This window comes from Abramis brama, assembly GCF_963993115.1.
Source record: "Abramis brama genome assembly, chromosome: 4".
NCBI lineage: Eukaryota > Metazoa > Chordata > Actinopteri > Cypriniformes > Leuciscidae > Abramis > Abramis brama.
Window position 1 is genome coordinate 41,048,366 of NC_139966.1, and position 15,095 is coordinate 41,063,460.

Consider the following 15,095-nt stretch of genomic DNA (forward strand, 5'->3'; position numbering starts at 1 on the left):
CAAGGACGGTTGGCTCTCACACACCACCTCTTGCTTCTGGGCTTGATTGCTTTGCCAGCTGCAGACTTTTCTTAGCCAGTGAAGCAGCACACCTTTTCAGATATTCATGTGCTCTGTCAACAATGATACATTTTATAATAAATTGTAATATACAACTCATATAAATTGAGTTTTTTTCTAATATGAGACAAATGTTTACTTTGAAAGGAAAAACATTCTTGAACTCTAGAAAATTTGGCAGCTTGCTCTTTTGTGCTTTTAGTTAACACGTGCATGCTCGTTCTAAATGTAGAAGTTTAATGCAGAATCCCTTTGTGAAAAGTAGTAGCCTAGCTATTGCAAAGGTCTTCTTGACTTTGAGTTGTTTATAACATCTACTGATAAGAATATAATGGTACAATTTTAAGCTATGAACTGTGGGAAACACCTTGAGACCATTTCAAGCTCTTTGACATGGCAGCCATAAGGCTCAGCCTTCTTTGAAATGCTTATAATTGAACACATGCTTTGCAATTTTGTTTTTACACTTTTGTCTCCCCATCAAATGCTTTTTGATGCAATAAATAAAAGTACATCAGTTATGTCACTGACATATGTTGTATGTGCAAAACCAAAAAACCCGGCTGATTATTAGCGAAGATTTTCGTCCTTGAATTTAAATAAAATTTGCTTTTATGTGATGATTTAAAAATGACTTTACACTATACATGACACATTGGTTATTAATCGTAATATGTATAAGATTGGGCATGTAAAAACGCTCAACGTACTTAAGTGTTAGTATGTGAACATGAATGGTCATATATTAATGTGCTCATGGTTGTGACTTGAATGTCAATTTCTTTAACAACTGCATGGCTCAACGCTAAGGATTTTTTCTACTAGTCCAGTGCTTTTCAGGTTGGTCTAACAGTAGTTTTCAGCTGCTGTCACTTTAAGACGTAATTCACGGATCCAATATACTGATATTTACGTTCCACTGCACTACTTTTCCATTGTTTGACATCATTTTGTGTGAATATGTCCGTTCAAGCGCGAGAACGCGTGAAAAAGGACTCAATTCAGTATTTGCGTGCTATCTGAGGCACGGCTTTCTGGGTATGTGCTTCGGATGTGTGTGAACTTCTCAAACAGCAAGTGCCGAATTTACTTCTCTTTCGCATCTTCATGTACTTGAATGATGTACTAATTTAAATTGGCGAAGCTTAAAAACACATGCAAACGATAAACTTTTGTGGTGATGCAGCACTGGCCTGATCAGGCAAGTTCCGTCTGCTGTCCTGAGCGTCGTTCACACTGGCCCAGGGTTATCGGGCCGTCCTTATTGTCCAGCCCTGTGCTAGGTTTCTATAATTGGTCTGTTTGGACTAGGGTGAGAATTTTGTGTTGTTAACTCATAAAAATGTCTTCATGGTACATAAGGTCTTTCTTTTCCATCATACATGACCTTTAGTATGTTTTTTTTAATTAAAACTTGATTGTTGTTTGCCAATGGAGGAATGGTGGAAGAACTACAGGATTGGGAAAGTGTCCTGATTTTTCAGCTGAGAGTCTACAGGGGCTACTAGAGGAAGTGAGATGGGAGGGGGCTTCAAGTGTCTTCTCCCCTTGAAGTGAAGTGCTGCTATAGTTAGATCCAAACGCTTTGTGTGATGACTTAGGAGATAATCACTCATGGGTTTGCTGCTGCATCACACACAGACACCGGCCCCTGTGTGTACACACACACACACACACACACACACACACACACACACACACACACACACACACACACACACACGTAAACGCATGGGGGAGGCTGTGCTCCTCTCAACTCTGGTGGATTGAATTCACAGTTCCTTTTAAAGTATGGAAAAAGCCCAGTGTCCTTTTTCTGAACTGCAAGCGATGGGTGCATCTGTTGACCATGCATCTGTTTTGTCTTGTAATGGTTGATATAGAGTTAATTGTAGTTGTGTGATGTGATTATAAATATTATAGCCTTTCTCTCTCTCTCTCTCTCTCTCTCTCTCTCTCTCTCTCTCTCTCTCTCTCTCTCTCTCTCTCTCTCTCTCTCTCTCTCTCTCTCTCTCTCTCTCTCTCTCTCTCTCTCTCTCTCTCTCTCTCTCTCTCTCTCTCTCTCTCTCTCTCTCTCTCTCTCTCTCTCTCTCTCTCTCTCTCTCTCGGTTTATAGCATATTGTTACCCTCTCATGACTTTATTTGGTTAATTTGACACAAGTAGTCCAAGTAAACAATAAACCAATAAACAAATATTTGGAGTGGGCTCAATAATTTCGCTATTAGGAATTGCTAGGTAAATTTGCGCTAACAAAAAAGCTAGCCTAGATGTATTTAATAATCTTAATGGTAAATTTCTTTTACCCATGACTGGTTTTGTGAGATTCACCCAAGATTTCTTTAGTGACCATTCATACAGTGTTTTACTATTTGGCAGCAGTTTGCTTCACAACGGTAGAGGGTTTTCCCTCTTGGTTTTAACCTATTATGGAGAGACATCATCAGCTGGTTCAGATAGACTTTTACCCCATGTTCAGGGGTCCGTAATCATGTGTTCAGAGTTTGACCATAAAGGGCCATGAGAATTGCGCTGGTTAAGCCGAACTGAAGAGCTCAAACACAACCGCCGCTGTTCCAAAAGAAGTCGGACCCCCTCTGGCCCTCAGCTGTAAGACTTTCTTTTCATCTTCCCCTCGGCAAAGTCCGTCTCCAGGGGCTGCTGGAACAACCCTGGTGTGTTTTAAATGAATTCCCGTCTTTTATTTATTTATGTTAGTTACAAAGGGCCAACGTGACCAAACTCTTGTCTTTTTCTCTCTCTCTCTCTCCACTTTTAGCCCCATTTCCATGGAAACAAGCAGGGCTTCATCTTCGCATGCACATCAGTTGTATGTTTCAGATCTGCGGATTTGCCTGTCTCTCCCAGCGTAGCCAGAGCTCTCAGTGTGTTGTGTTAGGATTAGGCTGGCGCATCTGATGGGCATTGTATTGTTTCAGCTGTAATCTGAGCCATATTTAACCTTTATTGTGTCTTTATTAAGTTAATCTATAGATAACACTGTAATCAGCGCTGTTGGTCTTGTCCAAATTGAATGGTGTGTTTGAGGAGATGCAAGGGTCAGGACTCACCTTCTCTTTCTCAGCGTCTGAGAAGGTGGTCTCATGTGGCACTTTTGTTGGGGTTTAGTCATGTCCCTGTATCATCTCAAGTGTTTTGATGCTTCTCTGTAATCTGCTCTAGTTGTTCCCATAATGTGTAACATCAGGACATTATTATGAATGCAGACATGTTGAGCATTAGCATTTAATTCCTTTTGGATTCTTTAGCGAAATAATTTTGTTTAGTATTCTTTATATTTTCCTTTCAATTTTATTTATTTATTTTTTATAGTGTAACCAACCAGAATTTCAAAAATAATTTATAGAAATAATATGAATTAAATAATTCAAAAATAAATAATATAAATAGTAATTCAGTAACAATTTAAAAATACTATATTTTATTAATTAATGTATTCTAATTGGATTTATTTATTTATTAATCTTGCTTCTGGTGTCACCAAACAGAATTGCAGAATAATTTATCCAAATAAGTATTTTATTAATTCATTTTAAATATACGTATTGTGTGTATTTATTAATCTTGCTTCTAGAGTCACTAAACAGAATTGCAAAAAATAATTCCTATTTGTAATTATTTTTCAGACATGTGCCCCAAATCACTTTCATCATTCTCCATTGATCCATGAACTTACACCATTGGACAAGCCGATATAACTGCGTCAGGCTTGTCATGATGCTCAAACAAACAGAGTGATGTTTTGATAGTGCCACGGTGTTTAAACTTCTGGGAAATCATCCTACTAATGGTTTACTTTTAGCTGTCTCTGCATATTACACACTTCACTTTTAACTTACTGACATCGCATGTGGTCGGTCTTGTAGAAGTTTGAGGTCTGTGTAAGATCAGGTTTCATTATGGTACAGTGCTACTCTGAGGCATCACTTCTTCCTTTTGGCCCCCACAGCAATGTGGCTCTTCAGCAGCCAATCATTTCCTTGCTCTCGCAGGCTGATGTTTGGTGGAATGGACTTTCAGTGGTATAAGTGATTTTATAGGGGTTAAACGGTGTGGAACTGATTTTAGAGAAATTTCTTGATTGGTTGAAAACCTAAAGTGTTTGTGTTAATCGGCATGGGCCTGATTTGAGAGAACTTTCCCAAATTGGTTGAAAACTTTCTAATGTGTTTGCAATGTTCAGGAATTCATGTTGAAGAGTGCCTTATGGGAAATGAGTGCATAATGTCTCTTCTCTTCTGATGGGAAATTCCCTGATGTCCTGTTTCAGATTTGCTAACTACATTTTTTTGAAAAACAGTATGGCTTTTGTAGACCTATCAGACTAGATTATATTGTCCATGTATCCACATTATTGTCCACATCCACTTTTATTATTATTGTTACATGATGGTGATGAAGTGCTTAGGTCTGCAAACTAGGGCTGGGTGATCAGATGCTCATGCTTTTATTTTTTTGTTGACCATATAATAGCTGAAAGATATTGTGGTTATTGTGCATGTTAAAATGGATTAATTTTAAAAGCATCTCTAATTTTAAAGGGCTAGTTCATTAATTACTCACCCTCCAACCTTGTTCCAAACCTGAAAGACTTTTGTTCATCTTTGAAACACAAATGAATATATTTTTAATTAAACCAGAGAGATTTCTATCCCTCCATTGAAAGTCCATTCCCCCCAAAAAATTGATGCTTCAAAGACATCATAAAAAAATAAATCCACATGAATGGAGCAAATCCAAATCTTCTGAAGAGACATAATCTGAGCTAATCTTAAATCAACAGATTGAATTTAGGCTTTTATTTATTCACTTATAAACACTGATAAACACACAATCATAGAGCACATCAAATTTGGTCAGTGGCAGTTCAACCGTAGGTTCTTGACGCACGAAAGCAAACCTCACTGGCCAATGAGGTTTGTTCTTGCACATGGTTGACCTTCCGTTTACAATATTTCATTAGCTCTATGTATTTCCATTGATCATTGTTTGTATACAAATGACAGTCTAAAGTAATGACATTTTTTTTTCCATTTTTTGGGTGAACTAGTCTGTTATACCCAGAAACAAAAATCCAGGTGGAGTTGAAATGTTTGTTAATTTGTTAATAGTGATTTGTTTGCGTCACCACTCAAAAATGTTCATGCATTTTCACTCATCAATGTATACATGATATTGACTTGTTTTAATCTAGGCTATATTCGTCAGCTCAGATTTTTTACAAGAAGTGTCCAAAATAACCATTTCTGAATGAAGAAAAGAGGATGAATATGTCTGCTTTGATTATTTTTGTTAGCCTGCATCCTTGTTGATTTGAGTCCAGAATCAAGCATCTGTAGTCATTCAGAAATGAAAATGTGGAAAAAATGGCCTTCAGTTTTACTGTGGTCTTGTATGTCTGGTCAGTCTTTGAAAGTCTACAAAAAGGTCGGCAGTTTGTAGACTGATCCTACCTCTAATTAAACTCTTGCTCAGCAGTATATAAATTCTCTTTTGGCTGCTGGGACAGTTTTCACTCAACTGCGTATTGAATTCTGCATGCATAGGTCCATCTACAAGAAGTGAGATGCAGTACCGTCAAAACAGAATTACTCATATCTGTCAATGTGGCATCGACTGTAAGAGTAAAACCAAGACTTAGCATGTGCAGGGCTGAAACCCTCTATTTTTAGCAGTGCATCACTGACCAGATCCTACACAGCATGGTGCTGACAAATTTGGTTACAAGGCAGATCAGCAGCTGTTTGGATGTATTTGTGGTACTTTTGTCTATTGAAGTTCACCACTTGTTCCTTAAGAGCAGCTTAAGTGGTCTATTGTTGACATTTAGACAGGAATCCTTTTGGGTTCAATTGAACGTCACTCATCTCGGTAGTTCTGCAGTTTTCTTCTTTACCATCAGCAACATGGCTGTCAGCTGCAGAGTTCTGCTTGTGACCAAAGGTGTTTAGACCAGCATCATTATTAATATTGCATGTAGTTCAGACACATTAGCAAAATTTTCAGGCATTTTGCTGAATTGTCAATAGTGTAGTGATGAATGAAGCACAGTTTTCACAGAAATCACTTTCAAACCAAGCTGCTTTCTGTTGGTCAACAAAATCTTCTTTTGCCCTCACACGAAATACAAAGGCCCTGTCCCAAATGGCACCCTAAACCCTTGCAGTCTTCCTACGAGTCCGCACTTTCGTGACGCAAAGCCGCTTTGACTGTCGGGAAGAAGTCTGCTGTGGAGCTCGCTTCAGTGCGGGCTTGGCAAAAGTCCGCATCGAAGGCGCATTTCCACCGCGAAGGGTGCGCTTGCGAGCACTCTTTTGTCTGTGAAAATTCGTTGAGTCAGTAAATGTGACTTTAGCACTCAACAATGAAGATGACCTGCTGATTTGGGAGCAGTATTGAAGAATTATTCTTTATATATTCTCTATTATTGTCTGATAAATCTAAAACCAATTTTTTCATATTATTTTTTTGAGAGCTTGGTTACAAAAACAAAAACACCAACATATATTGTACAGTACAGTAGCCTAGTTTGTACCGGTGTAAGATTCCTTAACTTTCTTCATAAAAAAAAAAATCTATTGCCTTACAAAGAAATTAAATAATGCAAACAAGACAACATTACTTGCGTTTTTTTTTATATACACATTTTTTTTTATATCCACATAATATATCTGCTGTATCTCCATGTCCGTTTCTAATCCATGCTTTCCTCCAGCGCTGTCAAACTGTTTTGAACCGAGATGTGACAACTTGTTCACTATTGAGTCACTACATGACTGTGGTCTCTGTACGTGTACATGCCGGTCCGTGGCCGATCTTTGATGTGTGATTTGGATGCAATCCTTGCTATTGTTACTAATGTTAATAGTCAGATTAGTTCCCAAATGTTTCCTGGACGTATAGCCGAACCATCAAGTAAAAACAGACCTCATGTCTGTCTGGATCAGTTTGACGCCCACATACCAAATCTGTCTTCATTACACACTGATGACATTCTTACAACTACCCTGTGCATTTTCGGAAAGGAATTTACACTGACATTTTTTTTACACAAGTGCTCCAAGACTCCAACGAGTCCTTTTCTTTGGAGAGTAATTTCCCTTGTCTTGTAGCTCAAAGTCCAGCTCTGCATTCACTGATGTGGTCACGAACTCTCACACCTGTCAGGCCTGAACAATTACAGCCATTAAGGGATTGCCATTGTTGGGCTGTGGGAATTGCTGGGTTAGGCTTATAATAAACATGGTGTGTTTTGAGGCCAGAGGGAATGCTTGCTTGCCTTAAGGGGACTGGGTAGGACACATATTATCCTGAGGCAGGGAATGACATAAGGCAGTGAGCTGTATTTGGGTGCCCATGAAAGGTCTCCAGATTAACCACATTTTTTATCATGTTAATAGGGCTGCCAATTAACCGTTAGTCGACTAGAAGAGGCTTGGTTGACAAATGTTATTAGTCGCTTAGTTGTAGAAAGTTAGTCGACTGTTTGGACAGTCTTGGTTTCCTCTACCAAGCTTGACAAGACCCTGATAAGAGCGCCCACACGTTTCTACCGCGGTACTGTAAACAGCCCAAATTTGGGCAAGGATTTCAACTAGATAGTCTTGTGCCCTGAACGTGAGGCTGGTTCGTGTGTTTCCCCCTTTGTCTATGGTATTGACAAGGCAACCAGATGTAAGACCTGGAGATTTTACGGGCAAGCATTCAAGAGGGGAGCACGTGGAGAACCGAGGTTGGACGCTACTCAAAGTTGTGAGTTTAGTCTGACAATGGGCACTGAAAGGCCCCTTTAAAATGTATGATATAAAATTTGGTAGTTAACATGATCACTGTGTCCTAAAACTGTTTATTGTAGAGATGAAGAAAGTAATGTATTGAATTGGTGAATGAGGGTAAAGTTTATTTATTTATTTTTTCCACTCTGTTCATGCTTTCATGAGCCCTTTACAATAAAATGGTTGCACTGGTAACACATCTAATATAATATTACAGGAATGTTAGTTATTCCTGCATTTGCAAAGCTGAATTTTCAGCTGCCATTACTCCAGTATTCAGTGTCACATGATCGTTCAGAAATCATTCTAATATGCTGATTTGGTGGTTTTCTTACCAATGTTGACAGTGGTTGTGCTACTTAATATTTGTAAAACGCGATGCATGTCTTTACTGTCACTTTTGATTAATGCGTCTTTGCTGAATAAAACTTAATTTAATCGAAGTAAAAAACGTACTGACCTCAAACCTTTGAATAGTAGTGTCTATATTGTCATGGCAGTGACAACGCTGGTCTTAACCAAGCTCTTTTGTCTCATCGAGTGGTGACATGCTTTAATTACAGACCTCCATATTTCCCTCAAGGGATTTTGGTTACCTGATGACATAATGTGTCTTTGTTTGGAGGAATAGGTTCCCACTGAAGATTAATGTTTGAGCCTGAAGCTCACTTTTGGGTTTATGAAACTGTGCTTTGCTAAGGCTCTTAATCTGAACCATGGGTGACTAAAATGTTATATGCTGCATGAATACTGTTTTGAAAAAGTCAATGATTTGAATAGGTTTACTCTGTTAAAATGCTAGATGATTATCTTGCTTAGATGTAACTCCTGTCATCTTTTTTTCAGGCCTGCATAGATGATAATGTAGACATGGTGACCTTCCTTGTGGAGCATGGGGCCTGTATCAACCAGCCCGACAACGAGGGCTGGATCCCCCTTCACGCCGCTGCCTCCTGTGGATACCTTGACATCGCTGAGTAAGTATATGAAGTTGTTTCTTCATCTTCAGGCAGTTTTATGTCCCATGGGGTTGATTCTTATTAAAATGAACTAATTTCATCTTTTATTTTTCGTCATTTTTTTTTTGCTACTTTTACAATGCCCTTAATGTCTAGTTTTTGTTTTACCTTTGTCCCATACTTAAAATAAATAATAAAAAAGTATAAAATACAAATTATAGCTGTAATTGTCAAATTAAAGTGTGAAATTATCGAATTTGATCTATATTATTATACACAACATGCTAGCTATGAAATTAGCCTTAGTGAAACAAAGGAATCAGCTTAAATAACGCAAAAATGTCCTATGATGCATATATACATTACTGTTCAGAAGTTTAAGAAGTTCATTTTAGGAAGTTAAGTGCATTTTAAGAGTCGCTTGTAGTTGCGAGGTGTTCAGCCAAAGCATGTGATTAAATATTTAAACGCTTAGTTGTACGTCTAGTTTATTTTTTCCCTCACTGTTCATATGTTGATAGGGTTTTTTGCCAGCCATGTGTAACTTGGTTAAGAGGTCAGCCCAGGTTTTAAGCCCAAAGTGAACTCTGTTCTCATGCTACACCATGGGGATGGATTAGCACCTAGCCTGTGCTGAAATCATAGCTGTGGTGCATATGATCTGACACTCTGCTTGAAGGGAATCCAGTTCCATTCATTGTGTCATTTTTCCTGTACTAAGAATTGATAAACATATTCTCTTCTATGAAATGATTGTTTCATAACCTAGTGATCTGTATTGTTGCCCACTACCTACATGCGCAGCAGCCTTCTAAGGCAGTGTCCTGAACGTCATGGAATCTTAGAGGTGACAGATTGGAAATACTGTACTTCGGCAGCACCTCTGTAGGCTTCACAAATAATGCTGCAAATGAGACAAATTGACTCTGAATTGATGTTGCTAAGCCATGGCACAATACTCTATGCATAAGACTTTGTCTTCGTTGCCGTGTTGTCAGTGTCACTCTTCTATATGAAACGGGCATTTTTAATTTTGATTTTCATGCTTGAGCTATATTAGAAGCTTGAGATCTGTATAGGGAACACGGCACTCTAGAGAAAATATCAGCTGACTTTTAAATGGGGCAAACAGTAAAACGGAACAAGCTTGCTTTTGTCCTGAATATTGGGAGTACTCTGACCTGTTTTGTATGTTTATAGGACTAATATTTCTAGAACCCGAAACAGCAGTTGCCAGTGGTTAGTGTACAAAATGGTACACTATGAAACACCTATGTACACAATATTTCAAACACCTATGAAAAGCCTTATGATTCAGATATACAATTTATATACTAATATGCACATTTTCTACATGCAATTGGACATTTCCCAAAGTTTCTTCTCGAAAACCATCCTAAATTCTGAAAATCGCTTATTTTAACCAATAATGTGGACAAGACTCAAGGTGTGGTCAAAAGGTCCATTGTCTATTATCATTACTGTAGCAATGCATGCAGCACAGCTTAGACAAGTCACTTTCAAACCAAGCAGCTTTTGTTGGTCAACATGACAAATCTGCATGACCAACTTGAACCAGTTGTGAATTCTGTGTAGGTAATTTCCCTATCATGTGGATTACCATGGATTTTGCCCGCAAATGTGTCAACCTTAATATGTATACGAATGAGCCAGGGTGGTTGATTAGTTTAGCCTAGTAGTCCAACAACCGACTAGCTAGTTAAAAAATGTGTAGTTCCGCACATGCCTTGAATAAATAAGCATGTTTTTTTCTCTATAATTCTGACCACCCTGCAAGATCTTTGATTCTGATGTCTGGTTTGACGTTGCCAGCAAATTAATCTCAGCAAAGCAAGAACAATGAAGGTGCATCACATTGTTGTTGAATGACCAGTTTCAAACAAGTTGCAAAGAACAATAATTCATAAGTCGAGGGCTTAGTATTCTGTTCTTGCAACAAGTTTTGCAAGAGTGTTTGATTCATATTAAGAAACTGCTAGTTGAGCTGCTTTGAATATGTAAGAAGATCCAGACTGTAGTAAGGGCAGGTCTGTGCGGTCTTGTTTCCTAGTGCTGTGGTTTTTGAATCTGACACATGAGCAGTGAGGTTAGTGAGGGCGATGTGTTGATCACGCCAAGGTCAATGCTGAAGCGGACTTTCAGGCAAGAGACTGCCACTCCTTTATAACTCTAAAAGCCTATGTACTCTGTGACATGAATCCACGCTGTTAACCAGTAACAGAAGTGAAGGACCACTTCAAGGAATTTTGATTAAGATGCTAATCACCACTGTCTCGAGGTGACTATGAAGGGAGTTACATAAAATGAGGCCCCATTTAATTTCTTCCTTTTTCTTTTTTTATTCCAAATGAGCAGTTGTCAGTTCAATTTGGATCTCTAAATGATTGTACTAATCGCACCTGTTGCCTTTTTAAACATCATGTCATGTCATGTCATGTCTTCGCAGGTATCTTATCGGTCAAGGTGCAAATGTCGGTGTAGTAAACAGCGAGGGAGAAACGCCATTGGATATCGCAGAGGAGGAGGCCATGGAGGAGCTTTTGCAAAACGAGATCAACCGGCAAGGTACTGCTACCTCCCCTTGACACACATTTCACAGGCACTCCAAACTTCATCTTTACTGACAATGATTTGGCATGGCTGTACAAGGCTTAGTGTCATGTCCGCGTCATGCTGTGGTTGAGATCATTGCTTTCTGATGATTTTGAGTCAGAGTTCTTCAAATGAATTGCCTCGTACAAATGGCCAGGGGTGATATGTGCATCATGCTAAACTTTCCCAGCTGCCGTGCACTCAAGTTGAGGCTGCAAGTCTTGGCAGGACTCCAGCGGGGTGCATTGACTCAGAATTAATATTAGAGCAGTGCTCAGACAGTAACGCAACACACAACGCCCTTTCTCCTGTGTCCACTCTTAACCTGCCTGTGGACTTGCCTGGGTACTTGATGTCCAGGGTATGTCATGCGTGTGCAAAGTCATAAAGGATTTAGGGAGGTCGGTGCGGCCGGCTGTAGTGATGTCTCTTACATAATGGAGAAACATGATTTGTTTAACCCGCTGCCCATTGTGATCCCAAACTAGATGGAATGGTTTTTCTATTTTTGGCCTTTACCAGTCTTGATGATGAAACAGAGCCCCACTGCTACTGAGAGGCACTGTTCAGACATGCGTTAACAGCCTGAGGTGGTGTTTGGCTCCTTGCTCACCAGGATGTATCAGCGGCAGATATCCTCTGACACAGGAGAGGAGGCAAGAGCGGCTGGTGATGGAGCTGTAGCATTTCCACTCTCTTCTATGAAAATCTGTGAACAGGCTTTAGCCATACATTTGATTTGAACAAGCTCCAAGACCAAGGTTCTTGCTGGTTGATAAGCAGTGTCAGGGTGGTGCAACTGTCCTGATAGCATAATGAAGGAAAAAGCCTCAATAGACCTTGTTCAGAGCAGCGCCATGACAGGTAGGAAAGTGAGGCTGTGAGGGATAGACTTGCCGTGTTTCCAATGGCATCCGCTTTAAAAAGCTGTATAAAGCTCCTAGATTACTTAAAATTTTCCACAGCTTATATTGTCGGGAGTTTTTTTGACAACTGAAATTTCTTGGAAAGATATTTTTCCAGTGTTTCATGAGCAGAACAATCCAAAAACACATTAAATAACAGTACAGCCCATTGAAGAATTTGTGGTGTTTTGCCTATATGTCTGTTATATATTTCTTAATGTTGGAGAAATTTGCCTTTTGCCTTTGTCACTCATACATTGGGAAAGACTGATTAGTCAGTTGATATTTGACCATTTTATTTGACTATCACGTCAGCCAATAACTGTGCTGTTTGGCCAATTAACAGTACTAATTTTTCTCACTTTAATCGGTTTCAGAACCTAACAAATAGCCTTCAATTAGTTTTGACTAGATATTGACATTCACTATTGAAAAATTCATATGGGCTGACCAAGGCATACAAATGTTTTGTGAAGAAAGGTATGCCTTCCTCAGGTTTAGCTTTTGTGGCTTTGGCCAGCAGTAAGCCCACAGTAGCTGCTGAAACATGAGCCCCATCTTGGTATGCGGCAAGAAGACAATTCTCAGACAGCAAAAACCGAGCTTGTCCTTTATCTCTCCTAACAGCTCAACATTCGGTGTGAATTTGTTGATAATTGATCTGCCCTGCTATTTGTTAGCATGTCACACTCTTTAAGAGCATGTTATATAACATTCGCATTTCAGCCCACGCTCATGGGCATTTAGTGAGGCTCTGCCAATGGCAGCTGTCAGCTTTCATTTGAGGGTTGTACACTTGAGCTTTGGAGAAGAGGTATGAGCATGTATGATAGACCCATGCACACCTCCAGCGCACAGTTCTGCATGCGCAGTCTTAGGACTTCATATATCATAACTGGTGAACCCTAATGTTTGAACATCTGAAATGGATCATCCTTCTCCTCCTGATCAAGGAGGATGCTTGTCTTTCGGTGGTCATACTGGAACGGGAGCCCACGCTTTACTCCATGTATTGTAATATAAGACACAGCTCTATTCTCAGCTCAGAGATGGCATTATGTAACACTGAGTGTTGTATAATGCCTTCAACCTCTTCTAATGTGATTATCATTTTTCCCACTCCCTGTCTCCTTTTGAACGAAACCCTAGTCATGAGGTTAAACTTAAGCAGAGACCACCACCACCCCCTTAGTAGGGTCATCCCTTAGACTTATTAGCCGGTGCTCATTTCCACAGGAATCAGGTGACCGAGGTGCCTCTTCTAGCCAAAGCAAGAGACATTTCCAGCTCCTGTTGCTTGGAAAATCAGATGTCGGAGGCGCTAAGTCCATCATAGATGGTGACATAATCTGTCTGATGATAACTGACTTTTGGTATGAAGAGGATTAATGTACCTTATATAAAATAGCCTTGAAGTCTGATATACTCACAGCAAAGTTCTTTTTTCATGCTTTGCTTAGGGGTAAAAAGAAGTTTGAAATACTTAAGCAGTGGTATACTGTTAGCGAACATCCCGATGCAGCCCACACTGCTGGGAGCCGAGTTTAGATAAATATTTAAATGTGTTCTATGCGCTTTCCTCTCAGTAACTGTGTCACTTTCATTTACAATTACAACTTCAGTTTCTGCAGTGTGTTCATGTTTAACTCATGGACGTCTGACCTTGAAGGACTGAACAGAAGAAATGGACTGAAGAAGGTGAAGCTGCAGAGCACGTCCACCTATTATGTAATTGCCACAGGCCAATGGTAGTTCACTTTGGCAAGCTGTTTTCAACGCCTGAAACAAACTTTGTTTTGGCTTGATTTTGTTCAAAATGATGCCACACCAGTCCTCCTTCAATTTAGCTTGAACTATATTAGGTTTGTTTTAGCTGCCTGGCAATACGCTTGGCTGTTGTTTAGCACTCTTGTGGAGGTCAGTTTGTCTCTTGGTTTTTGTAAAGGCTGCATATTCTTCTGGTACTCCAAACACTTTTGTTCTACCTGTTTTTACTTTGTTCTACCTGTTTTTACATGTAGCCTTGGTCTTTCAGATGAGAAAAAAGAGCCATTATGCTCATCAGCTGTCTGTTACACAATGCATTCAAAACTATTAAGAAGGAAAAACAAAGCAAAGCTGTTTTCCCCCATCTTTTGGCCTTGTTGAATCAGCAGAGCCACTGGTGACATCGCTACTTGTTCACCATTTTGAGCAATCTGCATCTCGATAGCCTGTTTAAAGTAGGCTATATCTTCAGCCTTTTGTCCTGGGTTGCTGAGGAGTGCTGGTGCTCCGGTTTACACAGGCAAATAAAGAACTAATTGATACCCGTAAGCAGAGATAAGTCACACGAATGGCAGCACACATATAGTTCTGAACGAATGTCCACTGAGACTCTAATGTTGTGTTCACAATAACATCTGGCGTGTTCTCAGAAATCACCAACTCTTATTGAAAGTGAATTGCTTTTTACTGTTACTGATAGACAGTACTTAAAATGACTGTTTAGACATCACCTTTTTACACCAGAAAAGCCTATGATATTCAGGCTCCACTTGATGAAGGGATGTTGTTAATCTTCATAAATACTTCCCACAATCGGATATTTCTCTCTACACTGCACTGCTCTGTCATGGAATTTGCACAGGTATTCCTACAGATTTCTGTCCAGTGGACCTGTCTTTTTCATGCTGCTGGCTTACTTCCAGCTCTCTTGTCAAACTCGCCAGCTAAACTGATCAAAATCTGACACTTTAATCACATCATAGTTCACTTCCCCAG

At 39.5% G+C, this 15,095-nt stretch overlaps 1 protein-coding gene across 4 annotated transcripts in view; it reads left to right on the forward strand.

Moving 5' to 3' along the window:
- ppp1r12a (protein phosphatase 1, regulatory subunit 12A) overlaps window positions 1-15,095 on the forward strand; it is a 60,683-nt gene that overhangs the window by 19,600 nt on the left and 25,988 nt on the right. For all 4 annotated transcript variants that reach the window (XR_014605998.1, XR_014605999.1, XR_014606000.1 and 1 more), the window contains exons 2-3: window positions 8,702-8,832; window positions 11,282-11,400. Coding sequence is in view for 1 of the 4 variants with exons in the window: in XM_084112391.1 (XP_083968517.1) it covers window positions 8,702-8,832; window positions 11,282-11,400 (250 nt within the window). In the remaining 3 variants the exon portion in view is untranslated. The remainder of the gene's footprint in view (window positions 1-8,701; window positions 8,833-11,281; window positions 11,401-15,095) is intronic.